The 21,715-nt window shown below is 34.1% G+C and overlaps 1 protein-coding gene across 1 annotated transcript; it reads left to right on the forward strand.

The window, feature by feature from the left end:
- The first annotated feature begins 6,755 nt into the window (after positions 1-6,755).
- On the forward strand, positions 6,756-11,801 carry LOC147383042 (CDT1-like protein a, chloroplastic). The gene is made up of 7 exons (XM_086427266.1): positions 6,756-7,342; positions 7,440-7,559; positions 7,709-7,943; positions 9,161-9,883; positions 9,990-10,191; positions 10,281-10,371; positions 10,539-11,801. Exons 1-7 carry the CDS (start codon positions 6,996-6,998, stop codon positions 10,594-10,596), a joined length of 1,776 nt encoding a protein of 591 aa, XP_086283392.1. The 5' UTR covers positions 6,756-6,995; the 3' UTR covers positions 10,597-11,801.
- Positions 11,802-21,715: the final 9,914 nt, after the last annotated feature.

Here is a 21,715-nt window from a genome sequence, read left to right on the forward strand (position 1 = left end):
GAGCAGCTTCTCCAAAGAAGCATGGCATCAGCAAACAACAAACAACAACAATTTACTTGTCTCTCACTCTTTTTTTTAGAATAATATGAACTCATCAAGTACAATTTGCTTCTTTGGGTTCCCTCCTTCCATCCACACAGACAAACACTACCCTCAGATATGTTATTTTAACAATGGGGTTCATGTGCTGTTACTGTCACCTGATTGTTGTCAGATTTTGTGTTTTTTTTGCTAGATAAAGAGGTCTTTATCAGAAGTTTGATACAGACATCCAAAAATTGATTTGGTTCTTAAGAAAATAAACCTAAACAATGAAAAATGAAAAAGAAATAAATAAAATGCAATCACTTTAAGCATAAAAATACTGAGATTTTACGTGATTTTCTCGTGATTGACATATTAACATTATGAAGTGATGAACAATACTCCTTACTAGCTAGTACCATCAAGCTTCACAAATCTTAACGTTGTTCAAATACAATGGTTATAAATGATGAATGAAAGTTAACAGTTTGTGATGGTAATAAATTGCTACTAGTCCATTAAGACGTGTTCCAGTTAACAGTTTGTGTGCCAATGAATATGAATTCATCTTATTAGCTTAGTTATTGACAAAGGTATATTTACAGCATAGCACTTATTCCCACAAGAATTTTAAAAATCTAAAAGATTTTTCGAGTTATTATGACAAATAATAACGACAAATAAAAAAAACCTATTTGCTATTATCCCCATAAAAACAAAAGTTCACTCTTATTTATCCCCATAAAAATTGTTCCACTCTTAATTGCCCCTAAGGGGCACAATCCTGACTCCAAACTTTGCTATTGACAACCTTCTAACTATCGAAAAAAAACTTGTAAGCTCATCTTTAATTTATGAGTCATGCTAGGGTTGATAGTGGATTTACTGTGATTCTTACAATTCTGACTTGGAGATACGCATATAACCTTATGCACGCACCCCACGTCAAAATTGTGAGAATCCCGACAAATCGTGTGTCACCTCAGCATTAGGGTTCATTTATATCTTAAATTTCATTTCAATCACTCTTTCCCCTATCACAAATGAGTAGATTCATCATTTTTCTATGTAAATTTAGGAGGTAAATTAAAAGAGTAATGAATAAATGACTCCTCAATGCAGCATAGTCAATCGACTCTCCTTATTGACATGCACTAAAACAATAGATCTTACTCTTTGAGATACACAATTGCACATCCCCATAAATATGTATAATTATGTATTTAGAGGAGTACAATTCTACTGTTCTAACACATGTCACGTAAGAGGAGTCGATTGAGTAAGCCACGTGGCAGAGTCATGTGATATTTGGTCAAACTCCATAAAACAGCATCTTTTCAGTTGTTGGTGGAAAGTAAGAAAACTTCAAGACTTTTGACTAATTGACCGACCACCTTTTATTCATATTTTGAAGAGGACCAGAGTCTTTTTTTTTTTTTTTTGTCTTTTCCTCTTGTCAAAATTAACAAAAACTGGTTTGTGTAGGACTGTGGCAGGCCAGATTAGTCAGGCCATAGAACCCTAGCTAAGCTCATCTAATAGAGGAATCAAAGAAAAATCACATAAGTCCAGAGCCGACCTCACTCACCAGTATCAGGGCTATTTATAGGGAGGGTTGAGCCCATTTCTAATACCATTATTACTATTATTAAAATATCGGGCTCGGCCTTCCCTACCTCCCAAGCTTGAGTCCAGACCTAAATTTAATCGGATTCTGTCAAGCCCGGCATGATAAGTATTTGGGTCTAATAACATAATTTATTCCCTAGTCAATGATGAGATGAGCTCGGCCAAGTCCCGACCTATTGACAGCCTTGGTGTGAAACTCAATAATACTTATTTTTCTTTCTTGAACAAATCAATAACAATAATCCTGCCTTTCCTCTAAAGTTTCTAATTTTACAAGAAACAACTAATTAAAGTTATTAATCTAGTGTAGAGTTTTCGTTCAGAAAAAGTAAAAGTTAGATGGAGGTCTCAATTTACAATAATCCAATCAGACTGCGACATGATATAAGCTCGAACCACAAAGGAGCGAATAGAATATATACTTTTCCTTTTAATTTGTAACATTTTCTATAAAATTGATGAACATAATAACACATCATCCATGACTTTTTAAAGTATATGAATCCAACTCTATAAACCCCAAGTCAGGAAGGAGCCAATAGAATCTCTCTCTCTCTCTCTCTCTCTTTCTGTTATTTTTATTTTTTACTTTTTTAGATAATAGATGAACATAATCGTATATCACCCATTATTTTTTGAAGTTTATGAATTTCACATATATTATTTTATCGATGGCGTTCATGACTGTGATGCAATTATTCTCATATTTTGTGTATTTGTGTATGATATAGATACCTTCATCAAAAGTTTCACAAGCCTATACGTTTTAAATACCAGGTGCAACAATTTATTTTATGTATGATTTGATCACTTCTTGGTGAACCTTTATTATTATTATTATTATTGTAAAGGTTGATTTCATGATAAATTGACCTTAATCACGATTTCATTATTAAACTAACAAAATAACAGAGAAAATATAAAAAAGAATAAAGAACATGAGGGTTTTTTTATGTGGTTCGACAAACATGCATCCATAGACTAGAAGAGTTATTTTACAATAAATATGTATTTATTACATGACATCCTCTCCTTCGTCTTCCCCTTCTTCTTCCTTTTCTCCCCTTTTGACAATGATATTTTATCCTTTATATAGAAAAAAATCCTAAAATCCATAAAAGGACTACTTATCGTAGTTAGATTACTATTGACCCTTTTACCTCTTACCCAAATTAATAATTATTTAAAAAAGGAAGAATTCTCTTAAATTGTGATTCTTCTTTAATTAGATAGAATCATTATCAAATGATGTCATATGCCCACTCCGAGATATTTGTTGATGGTGCGAATGAGAGGTCCAGATAGAAGAAGATTTTATTCCTCCACTATTATTATTATTATTTACTTGTCAAAATGATCAAAATGCAATAGATGTATATTTGGGATGAAATGTGATTAGATCTGATGGGTAGAAGTAATCAAATACTTTGAATATTGGTGTGTAGGTCCATCAATCAATTGTTCTAGTCAACGGATTGGAACCGCTCAAAATTTGAATCATTTTTATTCTAAACTTTGGATTTTGGTCGAGGATTTAGGTTTTATAACAATCTAATTGACAACCTATTAATTATGAATCAACTATGTCTAGATCCAAGGTTTGGATCCAATTAATTGTGAGAATTATAGAAATTGAATAGTGTATATATATACATCGGGCTAAACCCATAATTTGGCTTTGCCCAGTTTATAGACCATGGTCTTGTCCAAGGACTAGTCCCGGGGCACATCCAACGCCCGCATATCACGTGCATCGGGTAAGAGAGTGTGCACCCTTGCGAGTGGTCCTAAGGAATTATTGCTCATACTGGGTATTAAACTCACAACCTATGGACTTTCAATGCTTATCGATTCGAAATTGCCATTGGGCCAACCCCTCGAGGTTTTGTATACTATATTTTATTTAAGGGGTTGACTTATACTTGCACATCACTAGACATCGATTGCACTCCAATTTAAAAAATTTGCTTATTTTTTCCCCCAATTTCCATCCTATCCATACTTGTTACACAAAAGAATTTTACATCAATACTGAAAATAAAGAACTCATTGTTAGTTGTAGCTCGTACAAATTTTACATCAAACCAATAATTACTTGGGAGTTCATATAGATTTCCCCCCACTTGTAGATCATGAATCTAAAGTTTATGAAACTTTGGTGCCATGGTTCATCTCTAATTTTCAAGAAGGAGAAGAAGTGCAATCATAATAGTCGAAATGGTTTCAAAGTACTAGAAAGGGCAATTGGTACTAAGTGATGTGCAACTAGTCGGTCCCTTTATTTATAAATAGCATGTGTCTCATTTTTTTAAGAATGTTTTATTGTGACTTTCTTCTTCTTTTATGTTTGTTTATAGAGAGTTTAATAGGACAACCAATTTTTTGGCATTCAAGAGAAGGAAAGATGCTAGTGGCTAAACCTACTTCAGGTTGTAATTGCCATTGTTTATTTTATTTTATTTTATTTTAAATATAGTTGATTTGGGTTTTTGTCTAAATCCTTGATCATCTTACGAAGAAAATGTGGCACATATATATATATATATAGGGAATGCTAACATCTAATACTTTATGGAGACGTTAGTATCGCCCAACACTTTTTTTTCCAACAAATATCCCTCTTTGTTTTGTCTTTTAGTGAAAAAAAGACAATGTATATTGGTCTTTTACATAATAAATATTTATTTACATAATAAATATTATGAGTATTTAAGTATTTTGAATTAAATATCTTTTTTAATAAATGTATTTATTAATAACATAATAAATGTATTTATTGTGTAAAAGACTAACATATCCTTATCTTTTTCACTAAAAGACAAAACGAATAAGGGTATTATTAGAAGAAAAAAAGAAGTGTTAGACAATGCTCACATCTCCCTGAGGTCTTTATTAGATAATGCATGTTTGGGTTGTTTATGTAAACAAGTTTACCATGAAAAATATAATTTTATCATCATAATGATCGAGGGCCCAGAGGTGGATTTATAGTGGGGGCACTTGCCCACACAAGAATTTTCAAAGTCTATGGATTAGTGAGTTATGGTGACAGATTTTAGTGGCGGATAAAAAAAAAATTTGCCATAATTACCCTCAATAAAAAAAAAATTATACTCTTAATTGCCCCACAACTATTTTTTTTTTTCACTCTTAGTTGTTCCCACGAAAATTTTCTATTCTAATTGCCCTCCACATGGGTAAAATCTTGGCTTTGCCCTTGATCGAGGCATAACCTAACAAGTCACTAATAGTGGCATTAATTAATTTTAAGCATTGAATGTCTCCATACATGATAGCTAATTTTAAGCATTGAAATGTTTCCATACATTATAGCGGAAAAAGTTAAAGTTCGGTAGAAATTGAAGAAATTAAAATATGAGGGATTTAAAAAAAAAATTAGGGTTTTTTTGTCAAAAAATAATTTAGTTATTTTCTGGTAGACTTTCTCTCACATTAGATTTTGGTTCAAAGGGTCATGTTATCTTTTCAAAAATGTGGGTATCTTAAATGTACGAGTTGTGCGAGAGTGACCTCAAGAAGGATCTCATATTACACATGTTGACAGGAAAGTGGATAGGAATCATAGATGCTTTTCACTCATATCTCGAGAAAAAGCATCTACAATTCCCATACTTTCACATCAAGGTGTGCGATGTGAGATCCAATCTTGAGGTCATTTCAACATTATTTTAAATATATATCCAAATCTTTGAGAATGTATCAAACTAATTGAAAAAAATGAAATAAAAAAAAATTGTTGTTTCATATTTTTCTATCATTTTTGAGTTTCATTTTCACCTATTTTACAATTATAATAAAAGAATTAAGATTTGGTAAGGTGTCTCGTTCCTATGGAATAGGAATTGTGTCTACGTGACACATTTTAATTGGAGTTTAAAATGCATTGAACTACTAGCCAAGTCATTCTCTACGTGATATGCAGGTCGATGTGTTTATTCTCCAATAAGTAAGTGCCCACATAGACATCATCCATAGGAATGGAACATCTTATGAGATAGCGACTCTTAATACATAAATTTTTGAGATAGTTATTTTCTTCTTTCACTATATGTACATAACTGAAGTGATCGGGCACTTTGGGCACCCAACTATTCTTTGGGCATGTGTAGTTGCCTCCACCCACACGCACATAGTAATTTCTACGATAAATCCCCGAAGGTAACCCCTAAGAGGTAATTCAAACTCGAGACCTATACAATATTGATTGATCAATTGTCTGAATGGTCAAATCAATGGTTATTATAATCAAATTGTGGACAAAAGTTGGTTTATACAAAATACCATCTGTATAAAATCACATCTGACTTAGGAATGTCAATTGTTCAGACCAGATCCGAAATACAATTGATAATTTTGACTCTAAATCAAGGAATTCGATTTTTGTAAGGTTCTAATTTGATCGATTCTAGATTGACGACGTCTAACTCTGATAATCGCCAAGGGGTTGGCCTAGTGGCAAGCCGAGCCTTAAAAAGCTTCTCATGAAGGGTATGTCAAGTGTTCGAAACCCATGAAACAATGAATTCCTTGGAGCCACCATCCAGGGTTCGGTTGACTGTTGACTCAACCAATTGCACATAGGACTTTTCGAGGGGACGGTGCTTGTGACCGTGGGACTAGTCCCCTAATAACCAGGAAAAAAAGAAGTCAAAGATATGATAAAGTTGGAGAAGTCCATAAATTAGCTGACCTAGTAATACTTTCACTAAAAATTGTGATAGTTGTGGTTTCATTAATCATTTTTTTTTTCAAAAATCAAAGTTAAATTATTTAAATACCATTCTCAAAAATATGTTATTTTATAGTGAACATTATGGGATATTTTAATATAAAATAATATTTCTTATTTGATAAAATTTTTAATTTCAAGGATGAATGCTGCTTTGAAATGAAAATTTCACAATTTTTCTCAACTCATTTGATGATTTCTCCTCAATTATATTTCACATTTTTTTGTGAATATATTAATTTTATTTATAATTTGGATATCAAAGGAAGTTGATCCGATCCCGATCCCGATCCCGATCCAGATCCGATCCAATCCTATTGTTGTTAGATTTGATTGGAATCTAACATTAAGATCTGATAAAAATCCATTCCAACAAAGAGTTCACGAGATTTCAAGGGACCGCTTTCAAGTTTCAAGTCCAATGCGATATTATTGGATTTCTAACGAATCTAACCCGATCTAATCCACGAGAACATTTTGGCGGGAAATCTTAGTTGGCTCTTGCCACGTGGATTACCAATTAGGTTTTCCCGCCAATTCCCTCTCTGCACGTTAAGCTCTCTCTCCTTCAACCACACAGTAATTCTTGAGGATGAAACCCTCGACATCACCATTCAATCCCTTCAAATCCAAGAAGATCATGCAATCGAGCTCGAAATCAACTTCTTTGGATGAAATCTCAGAATCGGATCCAAACACCCCAGAGAAGCCGAAACAGCTTCGGCAAAGAAGCAGAAACCCAAGTGTAGATTTTTCAGTAAACGAGGTGAGGAAGGTCGCCAAAGAACTCCAGAAATCCAACAAAGAAGAACCATCCAGTTGTACAGATTTGGTCAGATCGAGCAAACAAACCCTAACAAAACTTGGGTCTGGGTCAAGCCCTAATCTTGTTTCCAGATCATTGAAAAAGGTTGATGAGTCAATCAAGCTTCCTGACAAGTAAGAGATTTTGGAAAAAAAAATTGTTCTTTTTGTAAATGTTTTAGACTAGATATGAGATTTTACCAATTTGGGTATTTTATTTTGGGTGATTCAGGTATGAGATGTTGGCTAAATTCTTTAATAGCATGGAATGTTCGATTCGACTGCTTCAGATTAAGGGAAAAATGACTAATTTTACTAATATTATTCCAGGAGTCGAATCTTTGACAGAAAGGTTGTATTTTTTTTTTTCCTTCTATTTATGCAAAATTTGAAATGGATTTATAGCTTTAGATAATTAGAAATTGACATTATGTAATTTCTATTTTATGTTATTTTTTTAGTTGGGTTTTATGTTAAATTTTCTATTTTGTTGTGATTCAGGAGGTTTTCTTATAAACATTTAGCTCAAATGAAGTACATTTTATCAGAGGGAATTGTATTAGAGAAGGTACTTTTGCATGATGAGCAAACACTCTGTATGAAGCCAGATCTTCAGGTCACTCTACAAACTAATGCATTAAAAAATGGTGGGGAAAGAAATGAAGGAAGTGGGTTTTCTGGTTTGAGCAAAATTTTCTATTCGCGGCTATTGGATTTTGTCAAATCCCATCCTGAGGTAGCGCGTCTACCCTATCCTTGACTCAATATTTTGTGTGGGTCAAGTCATGATATCTGAATGTAGTCTCTTGTCTTGTCGTGTTTTATGGCGCTGAACGAATATACATAATCTGAATCTCTTGTTATTTTTCAACAAATTTTCTTGTTTAAATTCAAATTTGGTATTTTTCTAGTTTATTGTAAATTAGCCATTATTATGTAGACGTGTGACAAGAGCAAGAAGGAAACGCATATAAATACACAGAAAACACAAGTATTTACGTGATTTGGCAAATTGCCTATGCGCATAGAGGAGAGAAATCAATCCGCTATCAATGATAAAAATCAAAGCCCAAGTTAAGAATACTAGACATTTTACAACAGACATGTTTGTTAGAGATCACATGGCAGGATTTAATTTTTTATTCTGGCTGGTACAATGATCCCATTAGTTTTTAATATGCTTTGCTAATGAAACTTTTTTGAATTGTGATTGTTAATTATTTTGCTTGAAGCATTTTTATTTTGGTTTAACCCAGAAGACACTTGAGTTTCAAGAATGAAGTATGAGGTTGAGTTTAATAGCTACTAATTAGATGTATTCGTGTTCAAAAAGCATTATTTTTCTGATATGTTCAGTCCAAATATGAGTAATTCTGCAGAGCTTATTTAGGATTGATTTACTGTTTTGACTATTGTTAGGTATTGTGGGCAATTTATGGTGGAATTTATATTGGAAAAATGAATAAAATATAGGGAGATATAATGGTAGAAAGTGCTAGAAATTGATGGAGAGGTCTTTTTTTTGCTTAAGCGTTGATCAAAATAATTTCTTTAAAACTAATTTTCCCTTTTTCTTTTTGATAAGTTCTACGAGTGCAAAAGAAAGGTATGAAAAATACATTTCCAGGATACAGTGAAGCCCCAATTGCAGCTGATCAACGTAAGAGGGAAAATGCACTTTTGTTTTCAAAGTTCCCCCCAATAGCATTTGTTATAAATGTACAATAGATAGTGGATTTAAGGCTGCAAAAATAATAACCAAAACAAAATTATATTATTCGGAAATATTCAAATAAATCTCACAATTTCTACTCGTTGCCTTCATTGGTTGCCTAGGATTTTGCAGAAAAGAAGACTAATAAACATCTAAATTGGGTTTCCATTCTTGTATTAGATTCTTATTGTTTTTTGCAACATAACCCATGCCTTAAATCATGATTCTTTTGTAATCAGGGGGGCGAGGTTCCAGAGGGCACACTGCCAGAGCCATTTAATCGAACAAAACAACAAATCATATCGAACATGAATGAAACCTGCATCCCCTCATTGCCCATTGAGTCATCATCTGACGCTCTTCCCCAGCAATATTCTTCTGCAGCATCCCACATATCTCAATGTTTTCAGAAGCGATTTGTAGGGAGGATTCCCAAATCTGAATTGGAGAAAACTCAGCTCTTATCAGCAGTAACAGAACCATGCTTTAAAGAAACTTGTTCAACTCAGGAAACCCTCAGTTCTGTTCCATCTGTTAAATGTTCTTTGAAACTGCCCAACATTAGAATAATTTCAACACCTAGGGCTTCCCCTGTTAAACTACCTCTTGCAAGCCCTCTCACAATTTGTGATGAGGAGACCAAACCCATGAAGAATACAGATTGTTCTCCAATAAAAACCAATTCCACCCAAGAGACTCCTATAAAACGCATCTCCACTCCAGAAAGGCTGATGACAATCACACCTGACTTGCAGACACCTAAGAGATGTCGTATTAGCAAAGATGATGATTCTCGTACCTCACCAAACAAGTTAGTGAATCGTCCACCCCGGAACCGATCGTTGTTTAACACTCCTGTAAAGAATGCAAAGGCTGAGGATGAGATTGAGAATGAGATGGGAAGGTCGTTATTGAATCTGGAAATTATTAAATTACTTCCGGAGACACTGTTGTGCAATCGGTAAATTCATCATTATCTTACCCCTCATTGGAGTGTCTGAGATGTCAATTTCATGTCTTAGATTGCATATTTCATAGTTTGAAGGATAATTAAATTAATCTTTGCAGATAAAAGAGAAGGAGAAAAGCACCATAGAAAAACATGATATAAGCATCTCTCAAGCAAGGAAGCGTAGACAGATAATTGCATGCCTGCCAAAGTTGTTCAATATGATCTATCTCATATTTCAGTCAATTAAGCGTTGTGTTATTACGAAAGAGGAGCTTATGCACAAGATAATTGCGGGCCATTGTGACATAGTCGATAGAAGTAAGGCGGTCGATTCTTATTGGTTATGATAGGTACTATAAAATATCGATGTTTGATTCAAGCCGTATGCCTCCTATTTGGATTTGCAGGTGAAGTTGAAGAGCAGCTGAAGTTGTTGCAAGAAATAGTTCCAGATTGTATTTGGGAGGTTGTATCATCTAGCGGTGATCTTCTCTTGTGGTAAACCTGTTATAGTTAGATGCTTTTTTATGCTTTTTGAGTGTTATAAATTTTGTAAAGTAAGCTGTTTTTGGGTGGTGAATTGGAAAGAGAGGGTAATTTACAAGCAGTCTTTGATGGTATATACATATATGTTAAATCCTTTTTTCTTTTTTCTTGTTTTTCAGTATCAACAAGTTGTCAGGTCCCGATTCAGTACAGAAAAGACTGGCAGGAGCTGCGTAAAGGGAGTGTTTATTTTATCTGTATTAGGCAGCCTCGTTAGAAAAATATGCACAGCTCAAAGCATATTGGATGGTCAGAATTTTAAGCTTCGAGATAACCATTTCATAAAGATGGTGGAGAATTTTTTGCACACAGAAAAGTCAACCTGGATTTCACAGAATCCCAGATTGGCCAATCACAGGATCTCGAAATATTTTAGGACTTCCCTAACGTGGGTAGTTTTGTAAATTGGGCATGCCCTCAATACAGGTGACATCTTGTGATTGGTCAATCCGGATTCTATAAAATCCCGGATTGACTTTTCTGTGCGCAAAAAAATTCTCAAGATGGTGATGCATCACTGGTTTCTCCCCTTCAAATGGAGCAATTTGCACGTTAGGGCCTTAGGACCTTGTCTCTTTCTAGCCAAGGCAGGTCATTGAGGACATCTCTATGGGGGAGGGAAGGACAATTGCAGCACGACAGCCAACCAAGCTTTGAGAAAGCTGGCACTTCTGTATGTATATTTGAAGCCCTGTAGGACTAGACTGAATTCATTGTAAATGTCCATCTCTTCTTAGTTATCTATTGCAAACTTCAGAGTTTATCATTTGACAAGGTTTATGCAAGAGTTCATTATCTGCTAAAGGTCATTCTCATTCTCTTAGAATGATGAAGGTTTGTCTTGAAATTGTTGTCTTGGACGTGCTTTTTTATTTTGTTGTTGCTGGCCTCCTCTTAATGACTTTCCATAATCAAAAGCTTAAGGACCCTTAACTCTAAGGCCAGCCCCAGGGGTCAGATGACGTCGACTTGTACTTGTGTAGACAAACCACCAAGATGTCAGCTAAGGTTAGTTTAAAGACTTGTGTGGAGAGGTTGACTGAAGTCAGTTGAGCACCTGACTTGTGTAGATGAATTCTGATTGCTCAAGACGTCTGTTTAGGTGGGCACGGAGGTGGCCAAGACAAGTGATCAATGGTTGCAGCTTACAGCCTAATGCACGTCTGTCAGTGGGGGCCTGAAAATTTCCACTGGGCCCATCTTAGTTACAAGGGCAAAACATAACAGCACAATGGATGGTTGAGGGCTATACATGTTGGATGTTGGTAGGCTTCGATCTTGTGTTTGAGTGATCGTGTCCAAGTAGTTGACTGGGTTAGCCGATGCATGCAAACAAGGGAATACATTCAACAATAGGTGAAGATCAGTAAGGACGCTGGAGTAGTAGACTTTCGTGGTACAAGCAAATGCGTATGTTTTATTGTTTAAACAGGTTGGGCTGGGGGGTTATACAACCAAAATTATGCATTATTGTTCCAAATCTAAGGTCTCTTTTTTAGTCTAGAAAAACTGGTCAAGATGTTAGGAATGTCTGCAAAGAGGTGCAGAAGCAACATCGAGCTCAGAATTGTTTAAATTTCTCATTAAACTAAAATTCCAATTCAAGTCATTCCATTTCCATTTGAAACATCTTTCTTTTTCTTTCGGAAACCATAGTATTTGGGCCTATTAGAGCATCCAACTAATCCTCAGGCACAGGCAATCTTGATTTTGTATACAAAATTTAAATAAACTTCATATATCTTGACAAATATATAATATGATTTATATATTTTGTAATATATTGTTGATAATAAATTTTAACAAATCTACCTCGAGATTCATAAAATAAGATTGTAACTAATTTTATTGATTTTGATAAAAATGAGAATACAAATCTTAGTGTTTTTCTTTTATTAACAATTAAGTACAAAAAGACATGTATGTAGATTTTTTTTTCTCCCTCTAGGTTTCATACTTTATTGGTCAAGAAAGTTGCTTTGACAATGATTTTACTTGTGCTTGATCTTCTGTAGAGATTTTTGTAGATTTTCTTCTCTTCGGACTTCGCGTTTTATCGGTTGAAAATATTTTCTTAACTTTTGAAGAAGGATTTTATACTTGATCTTCTCTTTAATCGGAGTCCGAATCTCTGAAGAATTTTACTTTATCTCTAGCAGAGGGCTTAAGAGTTTCTTCTTCTTTAGAGGGAGAATTTTTATCTTTTGAGAAAGTGATCCAGATCTCCCTTCAAATGATGGAGGTTCTTATATTTAGACTTAAAGATAATTTAACTTTCCAATTATACATCAACTCAAAGAGATTTGATTGATTTGTTTAAAGGTTAAACTTGTTCGAATCCAATTTCAAAGATTCTATAGATTGTTATTGGGTCAAATTCATTTATTTGGATATAAAGTCCAATATTTAATATGGATCACTTAAATTTGTTGAATCATGAATTTTATATACAAAAACTCAAAACTCAAAACTCAAACTTGTAGGAGACACGTTCCCAGTTAATGGATTCAATTTGGATGCAAAACCCATTTATAATTTTAGAGACTCCATTTTTATTTATAAAATTTGTAAAGACCTCAAAACTTTTTTGCCTACAAATGACCTCTCAAGGATGCCTTATTGGATGCATAGCTGACCAGTGATGCATTCTTGATCACCTCGACTAGTAGGTGATATGCTTTGGTAAAGGTTAACTTTTATGTTGGCATTTTTGTTTTTAATATTGAGTGGAATCTCAGGTTCTTCTTGTAGCACTTTTTAATGTATTTGTCTTTCAAGCCTATTGAAACCTAGTGAAAGTCATCAAATTTGAGATCAATTGCACTTTCCTTCTGGGAGAACTTGTAGTAGAGCAAGCTATGGAGAAGCGCAATCTCATTTTTTGTGTTGGGCGGAATGCCTGGGTCTACAAGATTTTACCCTTTTTTCTTTTTTTTTTTCACAAATAAAATATGAATGGCTGAATTTTTAGCTTTGAAAATTGGTAAGTCATCAGAGTAGGACGTCCACTAATGGGTGGATTAGGCTTAAGAATAGCTAAAGCCACACAAATATTTTAGTGGTCCAAAACATGTAGTCTCAAGCTTTGGTATAGGTGAGATGCATGGAATCAAATCCATGTTATTTGCCTTCCCACTAGTTTCAGTAGATACGTGCCATAAGAGACTTGGAACTTTTTTTTTATAATGGACTTGCGTTGGGCTTTACATATTTTGGGCCACACCTTTTTTATCTTTCCTTTTCTCAGTCTAACTAGCTAAAAGAGGTTAGATTATGCAAGACGAGTCTTGATTGGGACTAATGCTAGTCTTCAAACTCAACTCAAACACACACCACGATGAGATAGATTGTCTAAACAGAGAATGCCCGGTTAAAAATAATATTCTTTTTGCAAGGCATGGATTGTTCTTTTCTTTCATCCCTATCTATTTTCTTATATTTCTTCTTAATATTGTTCAAGAGCGTAGGATGGTGTGTGCAACAACGAATCAAGCTTTGACTCCAAAGCAGTGAGATAGTTTTCAAAGAATGATGTGTGAAGATGACTAATGATGCTTGCAATAGGGAGGGACTGAAATTGGAGGCTCTGGAGATGTTTGCAATAGCAACTAAAATCCTTGAATGTTGCCAATGACGACGTTAGTCATTAGTGGTCTATTGAATAATGACTAATGACTGAACCTAGTGGGACTTTGCAGATTGCCTACGTACCCAACATGGGGATCAAGCTAGAACATAGTTCAAATTTTTTTTGATAGCTTCAAATATGAAACCAAGTTGGGGATCTTCAACAAAGCCAGTGAATGATGAATCTTTCTTTGTTGGCTGAAGTATATCGAAAATGTTCAATCATACTGGTGTATCTTTTGAAATAACGTTTCCGTCTTCAGATTGTTGTGCATTATGATTTAAAGTAATACAGTGGTTGATAGACACATCATCATCATTTCTTGTGATGCATCTACTTTGATTTTATTACACTCGTCGGTATAATCTAACATGAAATTTTCCTTATTCTTTTTTTTTTGGCTTAGCTTTTGGTATAATCTTCATTCTATTAGATGTTGGTCTTGCAAAAGGTGATATTAAAAGGTGAGGGTTTTCCTTTCTTTTACATGTTGTAATCGTCAAAACGTCATCTTTAATGTGACCATTCTGTAACAATTGATGCGTAGACCATAACATCACATGTGTAGGTTGCAACGTTGACGATAATGATATTTTATTTGAAGGATGTTGTTGTCGTGAATGTAAAGAGGGAATGATTTACTCCCAATTTGATGATATCCCCAGTATTGGTGGATGATCACATTAGTCAACAAAATTGAATGTGTATTGTTTTAACAAAGGCAATACTCTTTTTTCTTTAGAGAATGAAGTCAATACTCCAAAAGAATTTGTCAAAGATCATAATCATATGCATAGCAACTAGATTATTATCAAATTCGAATTCAATCTTTCCTTGATGTATTAAATCTATGACCTCTTCTTTCAGAGTGCAACATTTTTCAAACAGATGACTAATCACTTGATGATAATGACAATACCTTGGATGATCATTATGTCTTATTTCTTTCGGTTTATTAGAAGGTGGTAGTTTGATCAAATCCAACTTTAACAAGTCATCTAACATGCTAGGGATATCAGACTGATGAAAAGGGTATTTATTTACCTCGAGCTCTTTTGGGATTAACAAAATTGTCCACATGTTTTGAAACTTGTCAACTTTGGGCTTTCTGTTTTTTTTATTCGTTAACATTTTGTGGATGAGGTAAACATAACCTCCTCTTCTTGAGATGATGTTTCTTCTTTTAACTTAGATTTTTGATGTGTGCCTGGTTTTAGATCCTTATGTGTAGCGATACTTTGCTCCATATCATGGGCTCGTGTGGTTAGCTCCTAGAAGGTGTGAGGCTTGATAGCTTTTAAGATGTATAGAAGTTTCCAATACATCTCATGGATGCACATTTTGATGGCGGATGACTAAGAGAGACGATCTATATAGTTAAGAGATAAACTCCTTCAACGTTTGATGTACTCAATCACTTGCTCATCCTTCATCTATTTGACAATGACGAGTTCCACCATGCTTACCACCCTTCTAGTACTGTAGAACGGGTGATGAACTTTTTTTCAAGTTAATCACAATTGTCTATCGAGTTAAGTTCGAAGTCGGTATACCAATCGAACACATTACCACAGCATGATCAAACTATTTCACCAACGTTGTTACATGTTTCGATGAAGTGAGCAATGTGTTACTTTGGATTGCTTTTTCATTCAAACTGTTGAAATTTCAGAAACTGACATCTTATCGAAAGATGCATTTGCTCAATAAATTTGGTTTAGGGTTTACAAATACCAACGGTGATTGTGACATGCCCCCATATTGAGTGTGGATGGTGTTAGTGATTATTACCTATAGTTGTTGGAAAGTGTAGACACCTCATTTTTGCATTCGCCTGATTAATCAAGTCGTCAACCCGATCGCAAAGGTTCCCAATGATGGATGTTTATTCTAATGCTTCATTTTGTTACCAGATATGTTTCAGAAATCCGGATGAGGTATCTCGAACTGACAAAACTTAGAAACCACGCTACGCTAGGTAAATACGACCCCAGAAACATAGAAATCATCATCTTGTAAACCAAAAAGAAGCTTCACGATAAAAATCACTAAAAATGACAAAATTACCAAAATACCCCTAACATCAAAACAACCCTAGAGCCTACATTACGCTTAGGAAAACTCATTCAAACACATAAAACAACAAATCGAAACCAAATAAATCATTTCACCAATTTTCACAAAATTTGACAAAATTATGAAAATACCCCTCATAAAATTCACGAACATTTCGCACAAAAAATTTCATAAATGACAAAAATCAACTTTTCCATTGAATTTCTTACGAAAAATTGATTCCAAAACATCCTGTAACATTGAAAAACGACTTAAAACGTAAAAAATCCTCTCCGAGGGCAAAACGATAATTTTACAACTTTAATAATTAAAAATTTTGAAATTAATAAATAAATCATTAAAAAAATGTAAAAAGAAACATTAAAGTTAATCAAGTAAGACTAAAGTCAAGTAAGGCTAAAGTCAAAACATTAAAGTCAACCAAAAAAGACTAAAGTCAAAGTATTAAAGTCAATATCATAAGACTAAAGTCAAAACCCTAAATCAAAACACTAATCAAGTCAATCTCATAAGACTAAAAGTCAAAACCCTAAATCAAAATCCTAATCTAAACTAATCAAGTAAATTCCATAAGACTAAAAGTCAAAACCCTAAATTAAAACCCTAAAGACTATGTCCATCTCATGAGACCAAAGTCTAAACCCTAATTGAAACCCTAAAAGAAACCCTAATGAAACCCTAATGCTTCTAAAAACTTTATAAATAGGAGCCTCCACACCCTATTTTCGTATCAAAGAAAAAATCCTAGAAAAAGTAGGTGAAGAAGCCTCCACAACCCCTCCAAAACCTTAATTTTGGAGTCCCAACTCCTTCCCTAACACCCATACTCCGATTTTAGCCTAAAAAACACCCACAAACCTTTCAAAAACATCCCAAAAGTCCACAACAAATTCGAAGCACCCAGATCCAAGAAGGAGATACTTCACCTCAGAGATCAAAAATCAGATTCGGAGATAGAACAAAGTAAGGAACACGGTACAAGGAGCCGTTTTCACCATATCTGAGGGAATAACACTTTTGCAGATCAAAGGTAAACTTTTTTATTATTTTTTTTTTATCTAGGTTTGTCATTAGCGATGTAGATTTATTTGGGATAAGTAAAGACCGGCATTGACCGGGCGGGGTTAGTGCCTAACACCTTCCAACCCCGTAACATGATCTCCGGATTCAGATTTTCTGTAGTAGATTAGTGTTTATCCATTTTAGAGTCAGTTTGGTTCCTAGACCACAATAACTAGGTGGCGACTCCCAAACCTCAAGGGTCAAAAGCGGATCTGCGAACCCCGTGGATCGAGGGCGCTTTCAGACAGAGAGCGAGGTGATAAATCCACACATAAGATCTTGCATAAAATTTCGTGAACCAGAGAGATTTCATCGTTACTTATCTTCACAAGGAGTCGTGTCCGCCTCAAGGGTAAAACCTGATGGATGTGAAGGTTCAGCGCTTGATTTGTTTACTTTATCCTTCTATTCCAAATGACTGACTAGGATGGCTGTTTGAATGTCCTTTTCTTTCATTGTTTTTGTCAACCTATTGATGGTGTTTGCCATCTAGACAACTTGTGTCTTCCATTGTTAGTACTTCATCTGTCATTACCGCTCTAACAAAGATGTGACTTTGCGATGGAGAAATGATTGATAGAAATCCAAATGATCCTTTGCTTGACTTCGAATTGGATCCATAATTCTATGAGTCGTTATCTACAATGTCTTTGTTGTGAGTGTCATTTTTGTGGCATGCTTCTTGGAGTGATGTTGGAGAGGCTCCACTAGTTTGTAACCACTAATTTTTGTTATTGTTAGCATTAAGATCGTGACTAATAACCTGAGTACATTCAAAGTTGGAGGAAAATTTTTTATTACCTCTTTCAGTAGTGGCAAATTCGAAAGTGTTGGCGTTACAAGATGACATTGGTTGAAGTTTTTGTAATTGATTGGAAGATGAGAGGCTGAGATAATCCTACCGGGTGTGCTAGAAATTTGTTGACAGTAAATTTCAATAAATCTACCTTAAGATTCATAAAATAAGATCGCAAATAATTATATTGATTTTGATGAAAACAAGAGTACAAATCTCAGTTTTTTCCTCTCATTAACAGTCAAGTACAAAAAGATGACGTATGTAACTTTTCTTCTCTCTCAGCTTTGTGGTTTATCTGTTGAGAAAGTTATTTTGATGATGACTTTGTTTGTGCTTAATCTTCTATAGAAGCTTCTGCAAGTTTTTTTTTTCTCTCCAAGCTTCGAGTTTTATTGGTTAAGAAAGTTTTCTTGGCTTTCGGAGAAGGGCTTTATGTTTGATCTTCTCTTTAATTGGAGTCTAGATCTCTAAAGAATTCTGCTTTGTCTCTGGAGGAGGACTTGAAAGTTTTTTTTTCTCTAGAGGGAATACTTCTGTCTTCTAAGAGAAAGTGAACTAGATCCCCTTAAATAATAGAGGTTCTTGTATTTATAGACTTCAAGATAATTTAGCTTTCCAATTATACCACAACTTAAAGAAAATTGATTGGTTTGTTTAAAGACTAAACTTGTCCAAATCCAATCTCAAGGATTCTATGGATTGTTATTGGGCCAAACTCATTCATTTGGGTGTAAGGCCTAATATTTAATATATGGATCACTTAAATTTGTTTGATCATGGGCTTTATCTGCGAAAGTCCAAAATTGGACTCACGTTCCCAATTAATAGACTCTATTTGGATGCGAGGCCTATTTATAACTTTAGGGACTTCATTTTTATTTATAAAATTTGTAAAGACCTCCTCAAAATTTTGGTGCCTACACATATTATTGGATCAGGTCCTTTTAGATCAGGGCATGGTTGATCTAGATCCGATCCAAATAGGATATCATATCGAAACCTTATCAGATTAGATCCTTATCAGAATCCAAAACATTGGTCCAAACCTGAAGTTATTGGAACAAATTGGATTTCGTGTATGATCCGATTTATTGACAACCATATTCACAAGTATATTCATGGTTTAAAATATCGTTTTGTTTCAGTTTTTATCGACTGAAATGTTTTGATTTTCAATCTCCTGAGATGAAATACAATTGAAATCAGAACAATGATCGAAACATTCATTTTTTGGCTCAAAACTTTAGATTTCTCTTGTGATTCTAATAGATCCGGAAGAAAGAGGTTGAGAAACCAAATCTGAGAGATCCAAGAGAAAGAGACCTCGGACCTGAATGGCGTTGAAGTTCGAGGTTGGTATCTTATCTTTCATCTTCTTCTCCTCTATTTTTTTTTTCTTTCTCAGATCAAGGCTCAAAATTCAAGAGACAAAATTGATAAAATGAGATAAAAAGTCCTTGACCTTAGTCTCCCTTTCAAGACTTGAGAGATTTAAATAAACTTCTTCATATTTAAGTAAGTATTTGAAAAATCCTTGCATTTTCAAACTAATATCATACCCCTTGACCTTGGAATGTTTTGAATGTCTCGGTAATGTCTTGGAAATGTTTTGGTTTCATTTCAATTTTTGAAAAACCCGAAACATTGGAACAAAACGAGATTTCAAACCTTGGGTATATTAATTTCTATTTTATATTTTTAGTTATTCCACTAATCCATCTCACCATCCTCATCTCTATTACAATTATCTATTAACATGTTGTTTCTTGATTGCTCAATCAACTCTTGTGAGAATCATATAGTGCCTTAAAAATGGAATTCCAAACCCTTTGTACTTTTTTATTTCATAGTGATGGAAAGATTAAAATGGATTTGAAGCCCATGATGAAAATGGACGGACAAAATTCATCAATGAAAATGATTTTTGGTATTGTGGGTACCCGTCCACCAAGGGTAAGTCCAATCACAAGATATGGTCTTCAGCTGAAGCATCAAATGATCATTTGGCCCAACCCATCTTAAATTATTCAAAGTTTTTATTTTTACATAGTCAACAAAGCACTGCAAGGTTCCCGAGAATACTATCGATCTTACCATTAAAATACATTTGGATAAATTTCAACCAACGACTTTGCTTTGTTATGATTGTAATACAAATGGAGGTTTTAAACCCATACAATTTTTTCTTCTTTTCATTCTCTTCCGCTAAAGGTTAAAAAATAAAAATAAAAAATTCAAACCAAATTATAAAGTTGGTATGCGTGTACAACACTTCAGACAAACATGTGTAAAATGTTGTGTGTAACACGTGAAAAATGAATTTGGGTACGATGTGACCTTCAATTTATCTGAGAAGATCGAGATTAATGGATGCATGTTGTCAGTTGAAAAATACAAATAAAAACGTGGGAATTTAAATAATCATTTTTTTTTTTTAAATTCAGTAAGGGCCTGCAAGGTATGCAAATACAAGATTTTCTCTAACATCAATCAAAATCTGTTGGATGGGGGGAGGCAAAACTACTTTTTTTTATTCCAAATGCTGAATAGAGATTGAATGTGAGGTTGCTTCGCTACTTAAAAATTGACGGACCAAGGCTTATCAATTTTAAAAATTGAATTTTGATGGTCTATGATCGTCAAAATTCTTGATGTTCTCAAATTTGATGGTTTAGAGCTATCAAATTTCTCTCATCTTTCATTAATTTGATAGTTTCGATCCGTCAAAAAAAAATTAATAAGAAAAAACTTGATGCCAATTCGACCTCTTAGCCCGTTGAATTTTATAAAATTTGACAGTCCAAGGCCATCAAACTTGGACTTTTTTCACATTGTGCTTGAGTCATGTTCTATTGAAAAATAATTTTCTTACTAAATTAGTTAGGAAAGTTTCTTGATCACATTACCTTGTGGTATCCAAAAACACAATCCAATGCCATAGGGTTATAGAGTAAAAAAATTCTAAGAACTTAAATTTTTTTTTATAAAATCTCTATTTTAAAATAGAGGAAATATTTACTGTATAGGCAAAAATCTGTATATAAAATCGTCTTTGTACCTAGGGTTATCTTCAGATCAGATCGGGTGGGTTGATTTGGTACCAATCCAATAAGGATAAGATCAAGAACTGATTTGATAAATATCGGATCGAACTCTTAATGAATCGGATTTTACCGAATCCAGTAAACCCAGACCCAATAATAATAAGATCGGGTCCAAATTGGACCAAACCCTTTTTTCATGCATGTTTTTTCATTCGAAGAATAGATATCACTTTTTTTCCTATAGACGTCATTTGAAAAATAATGTCTAATGCCTTTTTCCTAGTAGTGTTAGGTCTTTCTTGGATTGGGACATGATCAATTCAGATCCAATCCAATAAAATATTAGATCAAAATCTTATCGGATTAGATCCTTATAAGAATCTAAATCATCAATCTAGACTAATAGTTATCAAATTGAATTTTGGGTCTAATATGATCCATTGACAATCCCATTTGTACATGACACCATGATCTGCACTATGGGATAAGGGCAACTCCTTGGGTGTCAAATGCCCTTGGAAAAAATAATTATCATGATCATTTAAAGGCATAGCTAATGGCAAAAACTCCGGGAAGGGTAAACCCCGAAAATAAGAGGATAATGATTGGTTAAAATGGACTTTTGGATTTATTTTCTTAACTTAAGCATCAAAGCCTCTTTGAACTAGTTCTCAACGACAATATCAA

Source organism: Akebia trifoliata, chromosome 16 (assembly GCF_017979445.1).
Source record: "Akebia trifoliata isolate Shusen 1 chromosome 16, ASM1797944v1, whole genome shotgun sequence".
In the NCBI taxonomy this organism is placed as follows: domain Eukaryota; kingdom Viridiplantae; phylum Streptophyta; class Magnoliopsida; order Ranunculales; family Lardizabalaceae; genus Akebia; species Akebia trifoliata.

What these genes read in the sequence shown, in the direction of transcription:
- LOC147383042 (XM_086427266.1), top strand. Translation starts at nt 6,996, where the DNA reads ATGAAACCCTCGACATCACCATTCAATCCCTTCAAATCCAAGAAGATC. An exon ending in AGACACTGTTGTGCAATCGG is followed by an intron (nt 9,884 to 9,989) that starts TAAATTCATCAT and finishes TAATCTTTGCAG; the next exon opens with ATAAAAGAGAAGGAGAAAAG. An exon ending in TTGTGACATAGTCGATAGAA is followed by an intron (nt 10,192 to 10,280) that starts GTAAGGCGGTCG and finishes TTGGATTTGCAG; the next exon opens with GTGAAGTTGAAGAGCAGCTG.